Raw genomic sequence first — 24,880 nt, 5'->3', positions numbered from 1 at the left:
TCCTTAACGCTTCCCAAACTGCAGTGGAAATTACACCCTTAGTAGACAGTAGGTACTAAGTCTTAAAGGTGATGCACCTGACTTTTGTTTCCCGGGAATGGAAACCTACAGCTGCGTCTGTAAAACAAAACAGATAAAAAACCTGACTCAAGTTTTTCCTGAGAGCTTAAATTTAGTTAATGAAGGTTAGAAACTAAGAAGCTCAATTTGCCCTCCGATAATAAAAATATTATCCCTATGGTATGTGATAAATATGAGGTAAAAAGTCATGATTATGTTTCATCATAATTTCTACATTTTCCTCATAATTGTGTCTTTATTCTAACAAGTTAATTTTGTCCTTCTTTCAAATGTTTTTTTTAGTGGTTGTAATATGTGACAAAAGTGAAATCTACAAATCTAAGCATCCACATTTTATGGCTGCACATTTCCCCCAACTGGAAATATTGATGTTACATGTTAATATTTTAAGCAGTGTTAGCTTCAGCGTCGTAATGTAGGAACAAAGTGGCAGAGGGAAACCGAACATCTGTAAATGTCTTTGTTAAACAGTACAATTAATCAAGTATTGCTCAGATACAGATTTCTACGGAAGCCCGAAGCGGACATGCAGCTATTCATCTCATTTAATGTTTTCCCGTCATCAGTTAATTTCCGGTTGTTTTCTCGAGATCTGGACTTATTCATCTCTTTATTTGAGGCAGTTTTCTCGTGAGAACAGGATCATTTTCTGTCGACCTTTTTTCTTTGGAGCCCCCCCGGCTTATATCTGAGAGAGGCTAAGCCCCCCCAGCCGGCACACGTACACCAAAACAAATCAGCCATGCATGTATGAATGTATGTCAAAAGATATATCAGTGTGCATACATGTGTGTATGTATGGATGCTTTTTTAATGATTAGATTTGACATGTGCAAATCGAATCCTGACAATCTCAGACAAAGCCTCGCGCACCCCCAGCGATCTTTGACGCCCCCTAGCGGGCCCAGACCCCAGGTTGGCAACCACTGATCTAGAAAACAGAACAACAGGCTGCTCACTGTCATATTACAGAGCAGGACATGCCATGCTGCCATCACCCACGCTGAGGAGGTAAGTGTTTCTATGTTTGTTTTGTGAAGCTCTGGGGTGACGAGTTACGATCATCTGACGTTACGGTGGTGCAGCTTTGTCACCTCGAGTTAACGAGAGAAGTTGAAATCTTGAGAAAACTGAAATTACTTGTTATCACAGGAAAACGGTAAGTAAAATGTATGGATGCATGTCTGCTTAGGGCTTCTGTAGAGTTAAAAAATATATATTTTTTTTGATCCAAATAAATATTTTCCTCTATAATGTCTTTTGGAAACCGTTTCAAATGAAACCGTTACTTAAGGCACTTATAATTCAGTAATGTCAGACGTGTAAAATAAAGTTTTACTTTGACTTTTTTCGGGAAACTCCAATTTTATTTTGCGTCTTGATATATTGTTGGTGGTAGCCTTCTAAAGCTGTAGTCTGTTTGACATCCATCAGCACCCTGCGAGCAGAACTATCAGAACTGTGACCACCGAAACAAACAACTTACAGAAGATGTCTTCGTGTTAATGATGTTTATTTCAGAGTATTAGTATTGTGTACAAGTTAGACACAGCATGACATATTTTCAACAAATACAATCTGTTGCATCTGGAGATAATCCTCAGGTTATACATCAAATTTACTCTGATTACTAAACAAAGAAATCTACGAAGCACATTTCACACTGGCAGTTTAAAGTGCTTTACATAAACAATTAGAATTTAAAAACCACAACAAAACCAATTTAGACAGAATCCATTAAGATACAAGATAACATGAATTAAAATACGTAAAATATAGTCACACTGCAGATCGCAGTTTTAAATTCCCCGAGAGTTAATTTTTTTATAGTTCACAGCAAACCAAATTTCATAGTCTTCTTATATAAATATTACATTCTGAACTTCAAATAACACAACAAGATAATTAACACCTTTGTTAGAGTTAAAAGGTTCTAAAAAATCTAAACTTATTTTAATAATCTGTGATAACCCACACCTCTTGAGGGATTATCCCTTACTTAACCAACTCTATGCATGCAGACACTGGAAGCTAGCAAGTAGCACCCTTTGTTAGCGCAAAATCACAGATTGTTTGAGAAATACACAACACATTTTTTTGCTAAGTATCACTTTGTATGTGCAACCTTTATCGACACCTTTGAAACACAAACGCTGAACCCGCCAGAAAATGATAGCATTTGCATGAAAGGGGTCTAAGGGCTAGGTAAACTACGCTAGATGCAAGCTAACAGCTAACATGATAACCAGCATTTTGCTGTAAGGACTCGACATTATTTCATTCAGCACAGAGCTATTAAAGAGGGTAAAAGTTGCTCAGCCCTAACAAGCTAGCTTACTTTGTGCTAACAGTAGGCAACAATACCTTCTCACAGTTTATTTACATAGGTTTGTACCATTGATTTCCAAGTCTTCGCTATCTGCTAATCACCTTTTGTGGGGCATTTTATTGTATAGTTTGACAGAGGAGATCGGGAAAAATACTTAATGGTGACACAAAACTTGTTAGCTACAATAGCCTCCGCCATTTTGGCTCTCCATCTCTCTGATCTTCCAAAGGCAGCAATGTCAAAATGATTTGCTTTTGGTAAATTTGTGTCAAATTTCACGGCAGCTGTAAAAAGGTTTTGCAGATTTACATGATCCCTGTTATTGTCTGATCACAAAGCACACTGGCTTCAGTGTAGGAAAGAAAACATGCTAGTATTTATACAGTGAGATTTACTGGCAAAATAGTATGTTTAAACATAACTGCCATCATTGGTTACCTATCTGATTAATCGGTATCAATATGTTTACTATCAGTAGGTCTTCACGGTAAATTTATCCCTTCCAGCATAATGTAATTTTCTGCGATTGTTCCTAATGTGTATGTAATCAAATTACGTGTAAATACAGATTATGTTCTAGGTAATACAATACCTACTTTCTTTCTGGGAACCCTACTCTTGAAGCTTAGCCAGAAAGTCCTCTATCTCTCGACACCTTCGGTTCCTGCTTGTGTCTCTTAATTTCTTCAGAAGCTTGATGCTGTTCTCACGAAAGAAAGATTTTTCTGGTATCGCCGCGGCCTTCATGTGAAACTGTATCGACCCTTGGCGATCTTTTTTATCAAAGAATAAAAACTTTGCAAAGTTGTTGTAAAGCACCTGTTTTTCTGAAGGTTCCAGGTCACTTCGGAACAGTTTCTGGTAAATGTGCTCAGCTTTAGCCTGCGTCTGACTTGACTTTGCGTATATATTTGCAAGATCCATTTTCTTAACAAATGAAGAATTAGGGTAAAGAGCAATAACCTCCCTATGGAGACTGATGGCTCTGTCCATCATGCCTGGTCTTGGGCGACTCTTACTGAAAAACATAATCTTCCATTTGTAGCAGAGCGCAACACATCTCTTCAGATAACGCTGATCTGGATGTTTTTTCAGAGCCTCCTCTGCCAAATCAATGGCCTCATCGACAGACACGTAGTTTGTGTAAACTCTTAGTAATGGCTTTATACCACTGTAGCTGCTGACGGGGTTCCTCAACACCTGACTTCCTAACTCTTGAGCTTCATCTTTAATTGTTTTTCCTTTCTTTGCAAGTTGCAGAAGGTAGACAGCAGCAAGGTACAAGTTCTCCGGATCCTGTTCCTTGGCATGTCTCATTTTCTCCAAGAGGTCAGCATCCAGCCCTGTCTCACTGTGCTTATGTGTCCTCACTAAACATAAGACATAGCTGGTGTTCCACTCCACCATGTCTGGCTGCATCCTGATGGCTTTCTCAAAGCAGTCTGCAGCCAGCAGCTTTTTCTTTGGGCATAAGTTCATCAGGGTCCAGGCTTTTTCAGCGTAGATCTCTGGGTGGAGCTCAGCCTTAGATGGAGATGGATATTCTCTCATCAGAGCATCAACCTTTGACAGGTAAGCCTGACTCTCTGCTGGTTCTCCCAGGTGGTGGTGCAGCCAGGCCAGGTTCCCGTAGTTCACCACTAACCAGGGACCGTTATCTGCGTTTCTCACCTGCTTGAAGGCCTCTGCAGCCTTGTTGAACAGACTCTTAGCATCTTCAGTGAACCCCAGCTGGTACTGAATGAACCCCCGCAGGTTGTAAATGTGACCCAGCCATCTGTTTCCCTCCTCAGTGCCGATGTCCTCCAGCTTGTCCATACGACGTAGAAGTTTGGATCTGCTGGGTTCCAGATCCCAGGTGAAGTGGCAGTGCAGAGCCTTTAGCTTGGACTGAAGTTTTTCTTGACTCTTAGAAGCACTGTTGGAGAATAAAAAGGACCAATATTAAAACACAACAACAGTAAGTTAAGCAACAGACTCTGGAGTGGGCTAGGTTTTGTTTTGTCTGTTCATCAAATGTGGAAAGGGAAAGAAGATGACCAAAGGACGCCTACTTTATCTTAAGCTCCTTCTTGAAACACAGATGGTATGGATCAAACATCATCTACCAGACAGACTCTGGGTCACTAATTTAGCACGACCAAGTGGCATGTGTAGACTAAACATTTATAGACAAAAGCACTGACTTTAGAAGCAAATGGATCGCTGATGTTGCTCCAAGGACTACTGACTTGGCATTCCCAATTTGGAAGCCCTGGGTTAACAGTTAATTTTGTTCCAGACTTTAAGCAAGTACTGACGCTTACAATGCAGCAATTTTGTTGTTCTGGAGAACCATTGGCAGGCCCAAGAAACAATGTGGGGAGCAGGTGGGATATCGTCTGGACTAAGCACTAATCCGGACTACTAAAGGAAAACCAGCTGTGTTGAGCCAGTACCAACCCCTGCCCTCTAGCAATTTTATTGGTCAATTTGTGTGCATATCTTACAAAACAATTAATGCACACAGGGCATCCCTGGCCAAGCTCTCAAGTTGTATGCAGATCAACTGGCACCTGTAGTCCCAACTTGTTCCAAAAAGCCCACCATTGTCCCTGTCCTCTAAAAAGACCAAAGCCTTCTGCCTGAAGGATTGCAGCCCAAAAGAACTCACCTCCTCCCTCCTGTAAGCACTGGACCAACTTGAATGTGCCATCACCCTAGGCCTGCGCTCTTTGCTATACCGCCTTGATCCAAGTATGTGACATTGCTGTTCTGCTCAAAGACCTGGGGCTCCACAATGCTGCCCTGAAACCTGAACTTTCTTCAGGGCAGCATCCTCTCCTGTCCTCCCTGTTCATACACGACTTGCCAAGCACAGATTCTGCAGAGCAGGTCTGATTGAAAATTGCTTTAGCCAATTTTACCTACTTCACCACTCGAGCAGAAAGTGTCAAAGCGGTGGAGCAGTGCTGCTCTGCCTGACACTGTCCGGCGTCAAGTTTACAGTCTGTCCATGCTCACTGCATTGCTCTGTGTACTGATCTCATCATCCATCGTAATATTTTACTGTGCACACTGACATAGGCAAATGTGGTGGACATTGCCCAACCCTATTGGAGAGTGTCAGCAGCTTCAGGTCCCCATCAACAAGGATATGACCTGAACTAGGGATGCCCATAAAGGGGGAAAACCCTAACCTTAGCTTTAATGACAGAAACCACGTTTGACAAAAATGTATTTTATGTGTATTTTAATTTTAAAATTTGTCCCATCTGTTAACATGGAGGAGACGGGCCTTATGATCTATACTGCAGCCTGTCAGCAGGGGGCGACGGAGGGTTTGGCTTCACTTTTAGGGAGCTGTCACTCCTTCTATCTTTTAATACAGTCTATGCAAAAACAGCAAGACAATGTCCTTTTTTTCAGTGCTAGCTAATGTCAGACTATATGGAGTCCAGGTTCCTCAGCAACCTTGCACAATTGACCCTTTGCTAAGTCCTGCCACCCTTGGTTACTGTTGCTACGCCTGTCAAGTTTTCGCACTGGCATGTAAATATTATGACGTTTTTAACTATAACATTGAGAGATGTTCCAAAGGAAATAACAGCAAATATGTGGAAAAATAGTTCCCAAATATCAGAGAGAAGTCGACAGAAAGGACGACAACACGCATCTGAAACCTACATCCAGAATATGATCTGTCAGCGGAGTGTTGAGAATGAAGAGGACATAAAACTCGAGGCAAAAGCTCACCGGTCCCAAAGCAAGCGTCACGCACCTCACGTCTCGACAATTCATGTTTAGGACAATCATATACAGGAACAACAATGTTCTTGCACAGCAGGGTGAGTCAATATATTGTTTTATTTTAAGCTAATGTTTAGGCATGACTTACTATAACTTTCATTATCTAATATGCCCATTGCTAGTAAAACAAAATTATCTCGCTTTTTCATTTTGATTAAAGTGCGTCAGGATATTGCTTGCATATTGTTGGCTTGATCCAAACACTGGATCTCCTAAAGGCACGACAGGAAAGCCCAACAAATCAAGTGGAGACCAGACTTCCCCAAATTTTTTATCCATGTCCGACATCTCTCCTCTTGAGTTATTGGCTTCGGAAAAGTGTAAAATATGACACCCCCTTCTAAACTTTGAGGATATACGCACACCATTTCGGCATTTCTCCTTGTTATGAAACCTTGACAGGCCCCCCGCGCATAGCTACCGTTGCTACCGTAGGCTTAGCGAAGGGTTAATTGAGATTATCTTTATACGACAGTGTCATTGCCCCAAATCATGAGGCATTACATAGGCTTGTGAAAACTGCTCAGTCAATCCCGATGCCTGAAGGACTTCTACACCCAGCAGTTAAGAAGGCCAAAAAATAATCAAATCCAAAGGCCTCACCTCAGTCACCCTAGCTGCAAACTGTTCTACCTGCTGCTGAGGGGCGTGTCCAAACTTTTTTGACAGATTTCAAGGGGGGCCAGTGCCACCCCTGGACACGCCCCTGCTGTTGCTTTATGCAACCATTTGTTTAACACAACTTAAGCTTTATTGCTTCCAGCAGTGTTGTAAACTAATTATCAGTTCTTCTACTTAAGAACTGCGCTTATGTAGGTCGAATTTAAAGGTGCTTATACCTGAGTATTTCCATTTTGTTTGTTACTTCTACTCAACTATTTCAGAGCCTAAATATAGGCCCCAAACGGACTACAAAATGGTGGCATGTTGTTTTTTTATTTGGAGCCAATGTAGCTCAAATCAGCTCCACAACATTGAAGTGATTAACCAGTTATTGCATTGTTGATTATAATAAAGTAATATACTTTTTATACTTATACTTATATACTTTTCTCCATATGAGTATTTTTACTTTTGGTTCTTTATTTATATTTTGGTACTATTTCTTTTGCAATATTACTTATTACTTATTAGGAAAAGCTTTTCATGCAGGAGTATTTCTACACTTTGGTGAAGCTGCTTCGACTCAAATAAAAGATCTGAGTACTTCTTCATACACGGTCTGGCAGTTGTGGCAAAACTTAAAAAACGTTTGTAATTGGTTGAAAACAGTAGACCTAAACTGCAATTTAAAACAAATGAAACATGAGAATGAATTTAAAAAAGGGAGGGAATTAAAGAGCAGAAAAGGGGACATAATGCAGGGCTTAACAACATCGTCGTTGACTTTTAGGATCCATAATGTTCATATTCTAAACTCTGCGACTCAATAACAAGACAGTATACAAATCATAATGATACTCATTATTTGTGATAAACATGCCGAATCACTCACCTCATTATTCTGCTGTTTCCTCCGCTCAGAGCTTTTCTGAATGTAAGTAACTTTGGCTGATATTTGCTCTCGATGCTGCTTGGGTTCGCAGGCACGAAATGAAGGGATGTTTTCAACGCAGACAGAAATTATACTGAAGTCGAAAAGAATTTAAGAGGCGGGGCAACGATGCAGACTGACAGCTGTAGGACCTCTGCCTCATGGGCGTCATGACTTTCGTTTCTCAGGAACGGAAACCCACAGCTTCATTTCAGTCTGTGAAACGAAACAGAAAAACACGTGACTCATCAAGTTATCATATGACAACAAACTGAGTAAAATATTTAAACCAAAGGTGATATTTTGGAGTAATAGCCTAGGGGTGCCATAAAAAGTAAATCTGCAAAGGAACAAAATAAATATGATAATATGAAGGGGGAAAAAATAGAGCGAAGAATGAATTAACGTGGACTCATACCAAACTATATTGTTTCTATATTATAAATATTAATATGTATTTATTTTGACTGATGCAGAAGGGAAAAAATTAAAAAATAAAATTAATTAATTGATCAAATTAATTAAAATAAATTAGTTATTTTTCTTCACATTTTTGTATTTTTAAGGCTTTACGAATAATTCATGTTTAATGGCTAAAGATATAAGTGTCATGTACCATATGATGTGATATTTATAGTAAATCTGCACTCTGCAGAGTGTGTTTGGTTTTGTTTTTGTTTTTTGGCTGTTAGGTCAGCTGTTGCCCGCCTGCATTCCCAATATCATGACGCTGTGCTGCCACCTACCGGTAGACCAAGGTCACTGTTTGGTCACAGCGTTACATAGATAGGTTTCTGTTTAACTAAAACACTGTTCGACACAAACATATTATATCTAATCATTTCCCCATGTGTCATTGTAGAAAGTGTTATACTTTGTGTTTGTCTAATCTTTTAAATTTGATATCGTTAAGGTTTGTACTAATGTTTATATTCCTTAACAAACTTATGTATATTTATTATTCGTTAACATGTGTAAAGTCTAATACAAATGCCCAATGTGAGGTGGACGCAGTTCCAATTCGGTTGTGTTTGTGTCCGCTAAATCGTTATAACTTGGATACTGCTTCTGGCCGTTACATGAGTTTAGGTTGTATTGCTACACTCAATATCCACTTACGTATTAAAACTGCGCAGTTTACGTAGACTACGCAAGGCAGAACATTTCCTGCGTATGTTGCTGTAGTTAGCAATGGCTGAGCTCAAAGAGGCAGACGCTGCTCAGCTACACCAGGAGGACGTCGATATCAAACGTAAGTAAACTACAGCGCTTAATCGTTTGAACACTCATTCTGGCACTGTTGAAAATGGGATTCATTCTAGATTAGTCATCTTCAGGGCTGTGCAGTGAATTTACGGAGAATTCGAGTTTGTAACTGCTGAACTAAACGAGGGCCTCACCACGGAGCTCCGCCATAGGACCTAAATAGTCAACAATAACAGCGACATAAGGGCTGAAGCTAATATTAGCTAAACCGTTGTCCTTAGCCGTTACCCACAGCGGTGCCGCTCCTCTGTGCTTGGCTTCATCTGACTGTTAGATTTGTGTTGCGCTAACAATGTTTGGTGACACGGTCTCATCACGGAGCTGCACTACAGGACCGCAGAGCCGCTCAGTTTGGACATCAACTGTCCGTTAACATACGGTTTATTTACGGTCTGTTAACGGTTTATTGACGGTTGGATGTATAGCTGTTGGCCAAAAGACGTTGGTTTAAGTTACAGAACATCAGAAAACGACCAACTTTAGCTTATGCTAGGAGGATAGCTTTTACTTTTACTATTCGAGTATGTCTTATTTCTGCTACTTCTACCTCACTATATTTATATGATAACATAACCCATCGTTTACTTTGAAGATTCAGATCAACACAACGAATATAACCAACCAATACATTATTATGTACTCCTATACATTTATATGAACCTTTTTTGATCCTTAGGTGAAATTGCCAATCCATCCATCAATGTATTAAGTCAGTAAAATTAACTCAAACATTACCAGCTGCAACATAATGTTGATTAACACATATCGCATATGTGTTATTCTGCTTATCTGCACTTTTCAACTTTAATCTCAAAATCAAAAGTAAAAATCCTTCTTCTCCAAGTTATTTTTACATAAACCTTGAGAAGAAACAATTACAGGATTTATTCACTCATTACATCTTTGCAACTCAGTCTTTATTACAAGTGTGAGGACATGCACTGGTTTAGAAAGTGGCCACTAAACCAGCACGGATTAATCACCTCAAGCAAGTCAAGCTCAACCTGACAGCCTCTGTGTAGCTTACAAACTCCAGCTGGTGCTTTTTAATGAAATAACCACAATATCTAAAAGAATCCGTACGTTCCCTCCTGTGATTCTGTAAAGGTGGAGGTGGTGGAGACGCTCCTTCAGCTGGTGACCAAGCTGCAGAACAGGCGGTGAAAAATGAGGCTGCTTCAGACAGTGATGCCAAACCCTCAACCACAACTACAGGTGATTAACTCAAAGCTGTTTCAGATTGGTTTATTCACTGACTGTAAGGAGGACTTTCTGAATAAATAACAAGTATTCTCTTTTACTGCAAACAGAGAGACACGTCTCCATCCAGACTAAACTGGAGGGCCTCGAGGTGCTGGTTGACCTCAATGGTGGTGAGTTTAATTCTTCAGTAAATCTTCATTCTTCTCTCTGACTTTGAAAAAAGTCTTAAAAGTTTGGAATCAATTTAATTTAAACATTTTCAAGGTTAAAATCAAATGCTTTTAATCAAACATACTCCTTTCTGTATAATCTGGTGTTTTAATGGGTTCTTTTTTGGCAAGTGTTAATTGATTATCATAATAGTTTCGTAGTGTCCTTTAATTCCTTATTTCTAACATGTAAAACAAAGAGAACATCATCTCTTTTTTGGTAAAAGTCGAGCACTTTTCAAGCTGCATCCATCCATTTTCCTCCGCTTATCTGGGGCCGGGTCGCGGTGACAGCAGGCAAAGCAAGTTAGCCTAGATGTTCCTCTCCCTAGTAACATTTTCAGTTCCTCCTGGGGGATCCCGAGGCGTTCCCAGGCCAGACAGGACATGTTATCCCTCCAGCGAGCTCTGGGTCTTCCGGGCTGTCTCTTCCCAGTTGGACGTTGGAAAACTTCCACAGGGAGGCGCCCAGGAGGCATCCTAACCAGATGCCCGAACCACCTCAGCTGACGCCTTTCGATGTGAAGGAGTAGCGGCTGTACTCCGAGCTCCCTCCAGATGTCTGAGCTCCTTACCCTCTCTCTAAGGCTGAGCTCAGTACGGCCGCTTGTATCCGCGACCTCATTCTTTCTGTCACTACCCAAAGCTCATGACCACAGGTGAGGGTTGGAACGTAGCTCCTTCTTCACCACAATGGTCCGGTACAATGCCTGCACTACTCCTGATGCTGCACCAACCCGTCTGTCAATCTCACGATCCATTTTACCCTCACTCGTGAACAAGCCCCTGAGAAACTTGAACTCCTTTGCTTGAGGCAGTACCCAAGTAATCCACCGTTTTCCGGCAGAGATCCGTGGCCTCTACATGGAAATCTTCAAGACTCTGAGCATTTATCGTCACATCTAAACTGTTGTTAACTGTGATAGTGAAAAATGAAGCAATCAGTGTTTATTTTTTTAGATGCTTTGTTTATCCTACAGCTGCTCATGATTGTACGTTTTGTTCACAATCATTTAATCAGATACTGCTTTGGTTAGCATCAGACATGATGTGATTACAGCTTCTTAGTTTCTGGTTTTTAGGATATAAGTGATAAAAAAATAAAATCTCTTGAGTTGGGACATTAAAGACGTAATATTTGGTATTAGAAAACTTTGTGTATCTACACCTTTTTATTTTTATAATGAAAATCAGTGCTTAATGATGTTGTGTTTTTCACTCACCAGCGGGACGTAAGTCGTGTCCTCTGTGTCCCGAGGAGAAGTTTAAAGCCTGCTACAGCCACAAGCTCCGCCGACACCTGCAGAACCTCCACTGGAAAGTCTACGTGGAGTTCGAAGGTAGAAACGTGAAACACACGCAACAACATTGTGTGATAGTGACATCTACTGATACCCTTGTCTCAAACGTGTGAGGCTGAATGTGAAGGCATTCATTCATTCTGAATTGTATTACATAATTGTTGACCTTTGACAGGCCAGAGGATGTGTATCTGCCACCTGCCCTGCAGAAACCTGAAGCCCAGCCTCAGTGGAGATCAGGTGAGAGATGAAGCACACAAACTGTCTGCAGACCAAGTTGGTTAATTTAAATGGTAATGTTGGTATTTTGTAAAACTTTTCTTTCACATGTTTTGGGGGCTAACAGGTACAAAAAGTCTGAATGTCTCCAGTAGGTGTGTTCAGCCTGCAGCAGTGAAATCCTTGCGTATAATCCTTGATGATCTTGATCTTGTTCTGTTCTGCTGTTTTTCTTGGAAAATAAAACAACAGTAATTTTATGTTACTCCTGCCACATAACCAAACTGTGAGTCAGCTGCAGTCACTTATTTTTTGTATGAACCCGTTTCAGGCCTCGGGGAGACACGTGGCTCACTACCACTGTGTCGTGTGCTCTGTCACCATCGCCCGGAAGACCGACATGATCAGCCACCTGAAACGACACGTCAACAAAGGAGAGACCGAGGCCAGCTACTCCGGGAGCTCAGACGTACCGTTTGAGGAGCCAGGTAAAAAACACTCCCTCACAAAGCGCACAAATAAGGTAATGCTGTGCTGTGATGAGATTTCTGTGTGATTTAATGGGTTTAATGTGTCTGCAGCTCCGTCTGGGCAGGCGTATGAAATCATGAAAGAACTCGGGACAAACGTGCAGCTTCTCCCAAACCACACCACCCCGCAGAAGAGCGACACCTACTTCAACCGCAAGATGAAGACCAACAGGTGAGACGAGTTCCTACGAAAGTTATATCCGCAGGATTTTGTGATTGTGGAGGAGAATTTGTATGTTTGTTTCTGTTTCAGGCAGCTGGTGTTTTGTTCGCTCGCGGTTCTGGCCGAGGAGAGAAACCCGCTCGAGTGTCTGGATGCTTTTGGAGCCACAGGTGAGAAATAATGAAACTGTTAACTCCAGGGACTAAAAACCCAAAATTTCCAGGTGTTGTTGAATTTTTAAACCTGACACAATTTTTACATGTTTTTAGAAACCAATGTCTCGAGCGTCTCCAGTAGATGTGTTCATCCTGCAGCAGTGAAACAGGCTGTAATGGCTGCAACATAATCCTTGATGGGTCAAAGGTCGTCCACTAAAAGTTCTTGTTGTTTCCACTGACAGGCTCAGGTTGTTATTCTAAGTGTGTGACAACATGACAGAAAGGATCCCTACAGAGATAGACCTTTTTGTCACAGAGGAAGATGATTGTTTTAACCACACACAGACGTTACATTGCTCTCTGCACACACACCAGACTCCATTCAGAAAAACACTGATTTAAGCTCACAGGACACAGGAGCTGCTGCTCTACTGCTGCCTTGATTTTTAGTTTGTTTGTGTTGTTGTGTGTTACACAAATAGTGTTTTTCAAAACTAACCATTTAAAACACAATAACCTCACAATAACTCAGGCAGAGATAGACCAGCATCTCTGGTGTACAGTGAGGTAAAATCACTGTTTTTGTCAATGGGGTCTGGTGTCTTTGAAGAAAGCGATGTAACAGCTATTTCTGGTGTTAAAAAAAAGCATCTTCCTCTGTCCCTGGCAGTGGATGGACTTTCCCTGAAAGATTATGTTGCAGCCATTAGAGCCTGTTTTGAAAATATTAAAATATAGGGCACAGGTTTAAATATTCCCTGATGCCCATGTTCACCTTCCTCTTTTATCTTTTTTCTTCTGTCCGTCCCTCAGGGATTATGGGCCTCCAGTGGGCAAAGCACCTTCGTAGCGCCGTCAAAGCCACCATAACTGACATCAGCGACACGTGCGTCAAAATGATCAAAGAGAACTGTGAGCTCAACAACATCAGGGTGGACGGAGGCTCGCGAGGCCTACGGGGGCCCGAGGGGGCTGGTGGTGAAGGCAAAGGAGTGCCCATCGCTACGGTGGAGGTCGCCAAGATGGACGCCAACGTTATTATGCACCTGCGGCCCTTTGACTACATGTACGTAGGAGGAAACGATACTGGCATATTCTTGAGCTAACACAAATTTGCTCGTCTGTAAAAGGAGGTTAGACTTTTACATGATAATTTAATTGTTCTCTTTATGTCTTGAATTTTTCAGTCACTTGGATCCATACGGGACGGCAGTGAACTACCTGGATGCTGCATTCAGGAACATCCGAAACCTGGGTATCATCTCTGTGACGTCCACAGACACAGGCTCTCTGTACTCCAAGTCTCCAAACGTCACCCTGCGGCACTATGGCTGCCACATCGTACGCACAGAGTACTACAAAGAGCTGGCTGCACGCATGGTGGTCGCCACGGTGGCCAGGTAGATTTTTGATTTGTCCGTCCTGTGATGATACCGGGCCTGAAAAACCGTCAGAATTGAATCCTCATCTTTGGCTGTGTGTTGCAGAGCGGCGGCTCGCTGTAACAAAGGCATCGAGGTGCTGCTCGCGGTGGCGTTGGAGCATTTCGTCCTGGTGGTGGTGAGAGTCCTCAGAGGCCCGACACAGGCGGACGAGTCGGTGAAGAAGTTACGGAAACTGGTCCACTGTCAGTGGTGTGAGGAGAGAGTCTTCCTCAAGCTGGGGAACATGGTGGACGGTGAGTCTCTGCTGCTTCTTACATTTATATTGACACACGAGAAGAACCTGATGTGTGGCTGCAGTTCGGTTTATTAGCAACATTCACAAATAGTTATAAAAAATCTAAATTTCAGACTTTGCAAGGGATAGAACGAGGAAAATGTGGACTTCATCATCGCTGTCCTTGGTGTTAAAGAGTATTTTTAAATCTTGGCCTTATCTTTTTGTAACAGACGTTACATCGCTCTCTGCAAACACACCACACTCCATTGTCATTTTCCTCACAGAACATGTGAGTTTCTTGTGTACTTCTTCCTTGATTGGTTAGTTTGTTTGTGTTATTGTGGGTTACACAAACATTCTGTTGCATCTGAACTAACCATTCAAAACACCAAAGTCACAAAATAACCCAAACAAACTTAACGATCGAGGCAGAGGCAGAACAACAAATCCCGTGTTCAGGAAAGTAAAATGAAAATGAAAATTATTGTGCACCGTTTCTGTTTTAAAAAATCCTCGTCCTCTTTAACAACCTTGTCAGTTGAGTCTGTAGCACTTAGCCTGATGTGTGTAGATTCCAGTTTTCATTAATGACATTTTTACAAGCTTTAAAATGTTTTTGTTCCTTCCAGACACGCTGCCCTGTAACTGTCATGGAAGTCTGCCTGGAAAGACTGCGGTGCAGCTGGGACCGTTGTGGTAAACCCTCTCAGTATCTCTGCACACAGCAGCGTCAGACACACATCACTGAGCTTTGTGTAAACGTAAATGTCAGATTAAAGATTTCAGTTGGACTTTGAAGATTCAGCTCTAGAGTTATAATCCAGGGTTCAGAGTGGATCTTTTAGTGTCCTCACAGGTAAGGTAACACAGATACGTGTGTGTGTTCAGGTGTGGTCCTCTGTTTAACACGGGCTTCCTGAGGAGGATGCTGTCGGCCGCGGTGCAGCACAGCATGGACGACATCCAGCCGCTCGTCAAAACTCTGATCTGTGAGTCTGAGTGCACCACGCTCAAGTCTTTAGTCCACGGGCCATCAGCTCTCACAAACCAAGGTAAGAATCCGACATCTCACCCCTCACCTGTAACCTGTGACCAAACATGTGTTAACAGGATATTCTGTTTCCTCTCTGCAGTGGAGTGTGGAGTCGTCATTAAGACCTTACAGAGCGGAGAGGAGTCGGGTCCTGCTGATCATTCCGGTGAGTCACAGTTTTTATAAATGTGTATTATCACCTGAGACTGTTTCCAAGTTTCTAACTGATGGATTCAAAGAGGAAGGGCGGTATTATTAATGACCAAGTGTCTGACAACATTACAGAAAGGATCTGCTATGATAAAAAGAAATTTATTTGAATGAGAAACAGACGTTACAGCTCTCTTTTCAAAGCCACCAGGCTCCATTAACAAAAAGCGATTTTACCTCACATCATGTTACTTGCTGTTCTACTGCCGCCTTGTTTGTTTACATTGTTTGTGTTTTTGTGCAACTTTTGGTGTTTTTTCTGATGGTAAGCTTGGAACTAAAAATACCTGTGCAACAAAAACAAAGGAACTTATTGAGGCAGTGGTAGGTCAATAACTGCAGTGGGCTGAACGGTAAAAACCCGTCTTTATGAATGGAGTCTGGTGTGTGTGCAGAGAGCGATGTAACGTCTGTGTGTGGTTAAAACAATCCTCTTCCTCTGTAACAAAAAGGTCTATCTCTGTAGGGATCCTTTCTGTCATGTTGTCACACACTTAGAATAACAATCTGAGCCTGTCAGTGGAAACAACAAGAACTTTTAGTGGACGACCTTTGACCCATCAAGGATTATGTTGCAGCTATTACATCCCATCTTGAGGCGGGATGCTGATCCGAGCAATTCAAATTTTCTTTCTACCTGTTAGTCATTTAGACTACAAGTTTTAACAATAGGGCCTAGATTTCAAAATAATTAAACTTCCTTTTTAAAGAGGAACAATCGATGAAAACTACCTTCAGGTGTCTCATTGGAGCTGAAAATCAGTCAAGCCACGTTTTCTTGTCCTGCCGCAACTGTCACACAATAAGTAAAGGCTCTGACTCTTTGTTTTTTGACTCCCACATCTAGCAGAAAAAGCAGAAAACAGGCAGACCCCCAGTAGCTAATCCCAAAATATTGTTAATAAATTAAAAATGGATGTAAGTGAGTCAGGCTGCTAGAAGGTTCCTGGTTTGAATCCCGGTTCAGACGTAGTGGGCCTTTCTGTGTGGAGTCTGCATGTTCTCCCCATGCATGCGTGGGTTCCCTCCAGGTACTCCGGCTTCCTCCCACAGTCCAAAGACATGCTCGTTAGGTTCCCTGGTGACTGTAAATTGCCCGTGGGTGTGAGTGTTAAAGGATGTGTGTCAGCCCTGTGACTGACAGGTGATAAAGTCCAGGTGTAACCCCGCCTCTCGCCCAGTGACAGCTGGGATAAGCTCCAGCCCCCCGCGACCCTGAACAGGATAAACAGTTTAGCTAACGGATGGATGGATTTAAGTGAGTCGTGACTCTTCCTGTCCTCTCCTGGACCGCCACAGTTTGAGGATGTTTGATTGATGGTGTCATCCCTTTTTTGTGGCCCCTCTCCCCATTTCACATTCAAAAACATATGACCACAAACACTTTGATGATCAATGACGTAAAATGAACTCAGAAAGGCTACTTATAGCACAGACCTGTAGCTCTACATGTGTCCTCTAGAGGGCAGTGTAGCCTGCACCCTCAAGATGCTCTGCAGGGAAAACCTCAGTTTCAGGACTTCTTTAACCCATTAAACTTCTGATTTAGCCCTCTACTCTTTGATGAAAGTTGTGTGGGTTTGAGCGGTATTTAACCTATCAACATGAGTTTATGTAGATGAAGCCACTGCTGGGTTTAGCAGAGTTAATTTAACCTGTTTCACATTAATCCTTCTTAGCTTAGTTTTCTGTTCAGGTCTAATCTTCAACCTTTTTTTCTGCAGGAAAGAGGAAGACCGGAGAGGAGCCGGGGAACGTGGTGAAGAAGCTCAAGTCTGATGCGTCTCTGGAGCACCCGGCCTTCTACTACAGCATCCACCGCCACAGCATCAGAGGCATGAACATGCCCAAGTAAGTGACCTCTGACCTCTTTATCTCTGGTGTGCAGCAGGAAGAGAACTCCAGCCAGATCGTAGGACGTAAAGCATTTCCTACTTCCAGCTCAGTTACTGTGTCAACATTTTAGATCTCGCTAACTTAAACAAAGCTGCTTTAAAAATGTGTGTGATGAATTATTTCTCTGCACAGGTTGAACAAGTTTCTTCAGTACCTGACAGAGGCCGGCTTCAGGGTGAGTCGCACTCACTTCGACCCGACGGGGGTTCGAACCGACGCCACCCTGGAGCAATTTAAATCAGTCCTCACCAAGTACAGCGTCCCCACATACACCAACGCCACCGCCGCGCCGTCGAGTGTGAGCACGGAGAAAACGGTGTGAGAGCAACATGCCGAGCCGAGGGCGACTCGAACTTTAACGCTTTGAAATGAAAATCATCTGCTTTTATTTCAACTCCAAATCTACTGGTTCAAAGTTCTGACTGCACTGATGTGTAAGAAAATCCACCGGCTGCTCTGTCTGACAGTTTAATCAAACCAAACTGACCCTGCTGTCGGATGAGCACAACTGATCCGTTGCTTTCCTATTTATTTTAGATTTCTCTTGCAAATTCTGAAATGTTTTTTTTAGCTGATTAATTGTCTTTTTTTGTTTCTCTTGCTTATTAAAATAAAATGTTTTTGCAAAGTCTGAATTTGCTGCTTACTCTACAGAGTGACTGATCGAGCCAGGTATGCTGAGCACAGACACAGCTAGCTGCTAATCAGTGCTAACATATAAATAAAACAGTGAGTGTAGAAACAGTGTGTGAGACGTGTTGGACGGTCTGTTAGTCCAATAAAGCACACACAGATTTTCTGTCTGATATTTACATGAACAAATCTCCAAAAGGCTCCAACAGCACAAACACGGCCCAGAGGTTACGTTCAGTGACTGAGTTAGCTGAGGGGACACCTAGCAGACAGCTAGCAGCTCCCAGCTGTCAGTCAAAGAGGCCCCGCCCCTAATGCTGCATCACTTTAAGCCTTAATATAATGTAAACAGGTGAGCTGTATAAAGATTCTCCCCGTACAGTTGTCATGAAGAGAGAAATGAGCTATAGAGACCCAAACTGTTTTTTGTACCAGGCTGTAAACATGTTTATTTCTGCTGTAAAGTTTAACATGGGGCTCTATGGGGACTGACTCACTGCTGGAGACAGCCTCAAGTGGACACCAGAGGAACTGCAGCTTTGACATTAACGTCGGCTTCTTTTTTCATCCCCAGAGGTTGATGCTTTATTGTGTGAGATATGTCATGTAAAATCATCTTTTAATGGTGTGTGTAATTAGAAGGGAAGTGTACGTTTAATGAACAGAAATGTCTTTGGTCTAGTCCTTATAAGTTCTGAGTGACAGAGAAATAAAAGTGTTGCAAGCGTCCCCAGTCTCACATTTACAGCCTGATTCAACTGTGATGGTCATCTTCAGGCCTTTTAAACACAAGTTAAATAAATAATATGTCCTAATGATTTGATACATACACGTAAAGATGTCAGTAAATATTCACTGTGTCTCGTATTGATAATTGCATGTTCTCTCTGTCCGTCTTTCTGTCTCTCTCTGATCTCTCCTCATGTAAAAGAGATGGAATCGAAATCTTCTCTCTTCTCTGTTGGTCATACTTTTTATTTTTGTCATACTTCCTGTGATGATTTTAAACTAAATTTACTGGTTCATTTTATTTTGAAATATCTTTTGTAATCCTAGAGGACCTTTTGACTCAGGGTGAGGATGAAAAAGTGAGCTGGCGTCACTGAGTGACACACAGGAGGAAGAGGAGGAGAAGGAGGGCGTGATCCTCCTCCTCCTCCTCCCTCCCTGCTGCTGCTGCGGGTCGATGTGACGGTGTTTGTACCTGAGGACTGAACCCTACCTGTGGATCCTTTCCGGGCGGCAGCAGCACCATGGGGATCTCCGCGTCCAGTCTGCTGGATGAGACCAAATCCAACTACATCAAAGGTAAATTAATCACTGCGTTCGCGGTATGGAGCGATGCGCCGCTCCGCACCGCGCTCTCACCGCGTTTCATTCAACACTAACCGGATTGTTTCAGTCGGTTTGACTGGAAACTTCCGCTTCTGTCTCGTGTATTTGTTGTGGAGCTTAATGCCTAATTGTTTGAGATGAATGGAAATCTGTTCATCACTACGAAGAGCGCGTTTCTTTGCGCTTCAGGGGAATCTGTGAATGTCAGGTTCTGCCCTCAAATCAGCGTCTTATTCATGTCTGAGCTGATCTTGTCCTCACATGTGTTATGTCTTCAAGCTGAGAGTTTCTATGGCAATAATCAGCTGATTAATTTCACCTGAACCTGTTTCAGATCTAAATCTGTCATTCAGGCTGCTGTGGAACCTGTCACTCCGGTTCCCTCGCGTCTTTCCACGGAAACATTCTCCTTTAGACTCCGCTTCTCCTTCAGACTCCGCTTCTCCTTTAGTGTCCGATTCTCCCTCCTCCAGGCAGCTCAGCTGTCGGATAATAAACTCAGGAGGGGGTTTGATGCAGTTTTCAGTGTTTTCTGCTCAGTTGTCTGCGGGTGTGATCAGGTCGCTCCAGCCTTTCCAGTCCTGCAGGAGGAGAAAAGTGAGCCGGGAGAGAGTGCCAGGACCTGTTTGCTCTTTTGTGTTGCGTGTCCTCTGCTGCTGGGTGTGTCCCCGGGTGGATCTCTGAGAGGACAAAAGATGCTTCTGTTGTTTTAACTGAGTGTGTATGACATACAAGGTGCAGCAGACAGGTGCAGACTCTAACAGGTGTTCTTGCATTGACGGTGGCCTGCGTATGCCAGTATTGAGAGGAACTCACACAGCCGATTCAGAGAGAGCAGAAAGTTGCTTTGATGAAGATGATGGTGTTACTTTTTCATTTGTGATGCTGTTCTTTAAATTCTCATAAAGAAGGACGTTTGGTGTCGAGCAGAGGCTTTAAATAAACTTTTGTAAATTATATTTTATATTCCAGACAGAAATCTGATTTGTCTCAAAGATAAATGCCTAAACTGTTTGAAGCCCTCCTTATTTCCACAATTTTTAATTCCTACTGTTCTGGCTGCTTATTAATCTTCAGGGACACACGCTGATGCACCAGCTCACTCACACAAAGTCTCAAATGAAGGACGGAGTTTAGTTTATCTATACAGCACATTTCATACAGCAGGTGTAAATAAATAAATGTCAAAGACACAAGATAAGGATGTGTTAAATCTGTGTCTGATAGTAACAATAGAGGAAACATTTATTGACAAAGTCGTGAAAAACAAATGAAAGAGTTAAATAAAGGGATATGACTAAAGCTGTACCTGTGAGGTCTGCAGGTATCCGTGTCTGTAAAACAGAGAGTTCCAGCAGCTCGGTGTGCAGGATGGAGGCTGCTGCTGCTGCTGCTTCTTGGGTCAAATGGACAACAGACAGGGTCAGTGCTCGGTGAAACACGCTGGTGTGACAAAATAAAGGTGAAAAGTCAGACGGAGCTGAGAAAAAGAGCAGAGAGGAGCAAACAATAGAACACAAAGACAAACACGACAACAATGATTTAAAAACGCAGAATAATCTGGTGGATTGGATCGTAGAAGTCAGAAAACATGAGCACGCCTGTTTCTGAGGTCGACACTGGTGGGGCTGCCTCTGCTGTTGCCATGGTTACAGGTTTTAGAAGTGTCATATGTTCGACGTGGGAAATGTGAAAATGGTTATTGTGGGCCGCAGGCTGCAGAGCACGGGTCTGTGAAGTGGGAAATCATGGAAGTTTGTTTGTTTCTGTCTGATGTGCACACGTTCTCACCCTGCCTGCCGGGTCGTTTAAGGCTGCATATAATTACACACTGTGTGTTCAGCTTTCAGACTCTTTGTTTAAAGCGGAATGCATATATTTTTATATTTTTCAACCTTAATGACTAATAGGAACAAAAACTTTTGCTCCAGTAGATTTCCCCATCCTGCAGCAGTGAAACAGGCTGTAATGGCTGCAACATCATCCTTGATGGATCAAAGTGCGTCCACTAAAAGTGTTTCCACTTACATCGCTCAAAGCCACCAAACCCCATCGACAAAACCAGTAATTTTACCCTGCAGATGTTGCTGATCTACCGCTGCCTTTTGTTAGTGGTAACATAAATATTTGTAAGCTTCGAACTAACCAATGAAAACACCAAAGTCACAGAATAACACCAACAACTTGTCAGTCAATTCAGCAGTACACCAGCAACGTATGTGTTCTGTGAGGTCAAATGTTTTGGAGTCTGGTGTGTTAGAAGATGGCGCTTTAATGGCTGTTTCTGGTAAGAAAAAAGAATCCTATTTTAGGCTGTTGTGGCTGGGCCCAAATGTAAAGTATGTCAAGAAGCCAGTGTTAAATCGCTCTCTTCAAAGCCACCAGACTCCATTTACAAACACACCTATTTTACCTTGTAGAGCACAGGGAGTTGTTGGTCGACTGCTGCCTCATTTTGTAAGTTTGTTTATGTTATTGTGTGAGTTTCATGTTTCAGACGGTTGGGCCAGATCAAACACAATATTTATAACACAAAAGAACTAACAGATCATGGCAGAAGTAGACCAGCAGCTCCTGTGTTCTGTGAGGTAAAATCACTGTTTTTATCAATGGAGTCTGGTGTGTTTGAGAGCGATGTAACGTTAAAAAAATGATCTTCCTCTGTAACAAAAAGGTCTCTCTCTGTAGGGATCCTTTCTGTACGAGAACTTTCAGTGGACGCACTTTCCCCTGCAACCGTTAGCTACAGCCTGTTTCACTGCTTCCATCTGAAGCAATCTACCGGAGCAATACCAAAACTTTTTGTACTGTTGGGTCATTTAGGTCCGAAAATATGTATAAATAGGTCTCAGGTTGCTCTCTGTAGTTCTCTGTATAAAAGCAGCCTGTGGTGTCTGTGTTTTCATGTTTTCCTCGTCAGTTTTTCCTGGCTGATGTTTAGCATAGCGACGGGCCAACTCAGAGCAGTGACACTGCATCCATTTCTCATGCTGGAAACATTTGTCTCCCTCAGTCTGCAGCACTCAAGTGTGTGTGTGTGTGTGTGTGTGTGTGTGTGTGTGTGTGTGTGTGTGCAGAGTGGAGGTTTCAGGGCGGGGTGGGTGTGTTTGGGAGAGTTTGTTGAATAATTCTTGGCAGGGTACAGGGTTGGGTAGGTGCCTGGCTGTTTGGATGAAGCGATCCTGCTTTATGATTCATGAGTTGTCAGCGGTCCAGTTTTGTTGGAGGCTGATCCGTCGACACGCTGGATTTCTCTCTGCTTTTGTGTTTTCGGCTGTGCGATGAAGCAGAATGTCAGTTTTGTATTATTTCTGACTCATCATCTCATCATCATCAGTCATCAAGGAAATAGCTCCGCCAGTGCCTACACTTCTCAGCTTGTGATTAGTTTAGTCTGTACACAATGCACTAAAAAGTATACTTGGCATGTTCGGTGTGTAAAGGGTTTCTATTTTCTTCTTTGAATGTTTGTTAGACTGAAGTCCTGACCTGAAATTTTCTAACTAGAGATTGAACCTCGCTGTGTCAGACTTTCCTGACATCCTAAGGTTGCATCAGAACCAAACCCCATTCAAAAAACGAGCATTTTAAAGTTGTTTGCTCGTCGTCTTGCAGACTGACCTGTCAAAGCATGAACTCAGCCTCTTTACAAACCTGCCTCCTGATGTAGTTCTCTCAGCATCCTCTCAGCCTGTTTATTGTCATTAAATCTCAGTAACATCTGTTTGTTTTGGCTTCATAGCGCTGTAGTGAGACAGATCTCAGCCCACGTGTGACTTGTTAGATACAGTGAAACTGCCACTCAGCGGAGACAGATGGACAGGCGCTCCACAGCTGAAACAGAACGCCGGTAGTTGGTGTCCATCAGCTCATCACACTGGGCACTGGTCAGCCTGACAGAGCTGGAAGCAGCAGGAGAGTTAATCAGACACCGCTCAGGGGGAGGAGGGGAGGTTCTTTCACAGATCCTGTTTGTCACTGATTTTCTGTCCTGATTTTTGAAGTGATCCGAGGAGAAGCAGAAACAGAAATGTTGTTGAAAACGAATCTGCAATTCATATTTTAAATATTTGGAGGCAAAAAATTCACTAATTGCTCCAGCATGTGTCGGTTGGGTTTGATGGATTCTCGGGGCATATTTTCCACACTAAAATCTACCAAACTCCTCGTATAGATGTCGTAACAGTGATGATGTTAGTGACATTTATCTGTTTGAGCAGCTTTAAAACCGGGCAGAGTGGTGACTCCTGTTTGTAGTCCACATATTTGATCAAAGAAGGCAAACAGAGAAGCTCAGCAGGGAGAAACATCTGCTGTCTGCTCTGTGGAGGTTCTGTTTCCTTCAGACCGCAGCTCGTCTCATCATGACCGCTCAGTGACTCATGTACAGACCAAACGCCAGTCTTAACATTAGACTGGATGCTGATTGGTCAGAACCGGATAAGCTCCTGCAGCAGTCGGTGCTGCGGTCGGTGTTTGAGCATCATTTTTTTGGTTTGCCCACAGTGAACCCTTGTGCAGCCTTAATATTCTGGATACTCCACCTGTCCTAAGCGTCAGCAACAAGCTCCCACCTCAGACTCGTCAAATATGGCGTAAAAACACGAACACAAAACATGTCGATGCACCCTTCTATCGTCACTTTTGCTCTGCAGGGCTCCCCTGTTAAGTTAGCGATAGTAAATAAGCAACGCCCAGTTAGACTTCCAAGATAAATAAGTCAATGTTTTTGTAGCTAAAGTTAGCATAGCAGGCTGTGATGGTCTGGTGGTTGCTGCTGTCAAATATAAGCAGCTCTCGTCTCCTAAATGTCGCACAATTTTTATTTGAACTGGCTTCGAAGCAGCTAACTCTGCACAACCACACACAGTGTGTCGAGTCGCTGCTGCTTGTGGTTTTGGGTCTGATGGAAGTGAGTGCGTCTTGAAGCCTCCTGAATGGCTTAAAGAATGTGTCCTCCATTAACTGCTTTGAAAACAGATGAGTGCGGCGTTACATCACCCTTTAAGAAACGTCTCTAAACATTATGTCCAAAGTTTGATTCCCAGAGTCCATTACCGTGTCTGTAACAGCTGTAGAGATTCTGGCAGTCTTTGTTTGTGCCGTCCGTCATGCTGTGTCACTCCGCCTCCAGCTGCCATTACACAACCCCTCAGATATTCAGAGGAGCAGTGGGACTGTGAAACTTTCCCCCACTTTAAAACCGACTGCACAAAGAGAGGAAACTGCTGTGAACTGGAGACACACCTGTTGTTTACTCACTCACTGAGTGTCCACTGAACACAATGCAAATGCTGCAAAATCTGCTGCCATTCAAACTATTTCTCAC

The 24,880-nt window shown here is 42.7% G+C and overlaps 3 protein-coding genes across 4 annotated transcripts in view; 2 read left to right on the top strand and 1 right to left on the bottom strand.

Moving 5' to 3' along the window:
* Nucleotides 1–1,577: 1,577 nt before the first annotated feature.
* Nucleotides 1,578–7,788, bottom strand: LOC138607246 (interferon-induced protein with tetratricopeptide repeats 1-like). Its single transcript, XM_069679821.1, has 2 exons — nt 7,695–7,788; nt 1,578–4,328 (listed from the first exon to the last, which is right to left on the bottom strand). Exons 1-2 carry the CDS (start codon nt 7,697–7,699, stop codon nt 3,023–3,025), a joined length of 1,311 nt encoding a protein of 436 aa, XP_069535922.1. The 5' UTR covers nt 7,700–7,788; the 3' UTR covers nt 1,578–3,022.
* A 1,136-nt stretch (nt 7,789–8,924) lies between these two features.
* trmt1l (tRNA methyltransferase 1-like) lies at nt 8,925–18,412 on the top strand. 2 transcript variants are annotated; one of them, XM_069680106.1, is made up of 16 exons: nt 8,925–8,985; nt 10,107–10,214; nt 10,310–10,372; nt 11,638–11,751; nt 11,888–11,952; nt 12,263–12,419; nt 12,513–12,633; nt 12,715–12,794; nt 13,596–13,848; nt 13,970–14,182; nt 14,270–14,460; nt 15,074–15,140; nt 15,333–15,496; nt 15,578–15,643; nt 17,412–17,538; nt 17,716–18,412. In XM_069680106.1, the coding sequence occupies exons 1-16, from the start codon at nt 8,925–8,927 to the stop codon at nt 17,903–17,905; spliced, it is 2,040 nt and encodes a 679-aa protein (XP_069536207.1). In that variant the 3' UTR covers nt 17,906–18,412. The 2 variants fall into 2 exon arrangements, with proteins under 2 accessions (XP_069536207.1, XP_069536206.1); XM_069680105.1 differs by having other exon boundaries at nt 15,333–15,643.
* A 1,020-nt stretch (nt 18,413–19,432) lies between these two features.
* The window catches only part of LOC138607761 (protein Niban 1-like), a 35,138-nt gene continuing 29,690 nt past the window's right edge, over nt 19,433–24,880 (top strand). Inside the window, exon 1 of the mRNA XM_069680404.1 lies at nt 19,433–19,524. Within this exon, the coding sequence (XP_069536505.1) occupies nt 19,470–19,524 (55 nt within the window). The 5' untranslated portion in view covers nt 19,433–19,469. The remainder of the gene's footprint in view (nt 19,525–24,880) is intronic.

Source organism: Semicossyphus pulcher, unplaced genomic scaffold (assembly GCF_022749685.1).
Source record: "Semicossyphus pulcher isolate SPU_LCO1_2020_fin unplaced genomic scaffold, fSemPul1.0.p SCAF_4, whole genome shotgun sequence".
NCBI lineage: Eukaryota > Metazoa > Chordata > Actinopteri > Labriformes > Labridae > Semicossyphus > Semicossyphus pulcher.
This window is presented reverse-complemented; position numbering and strand designations above follow the sequence as displayed.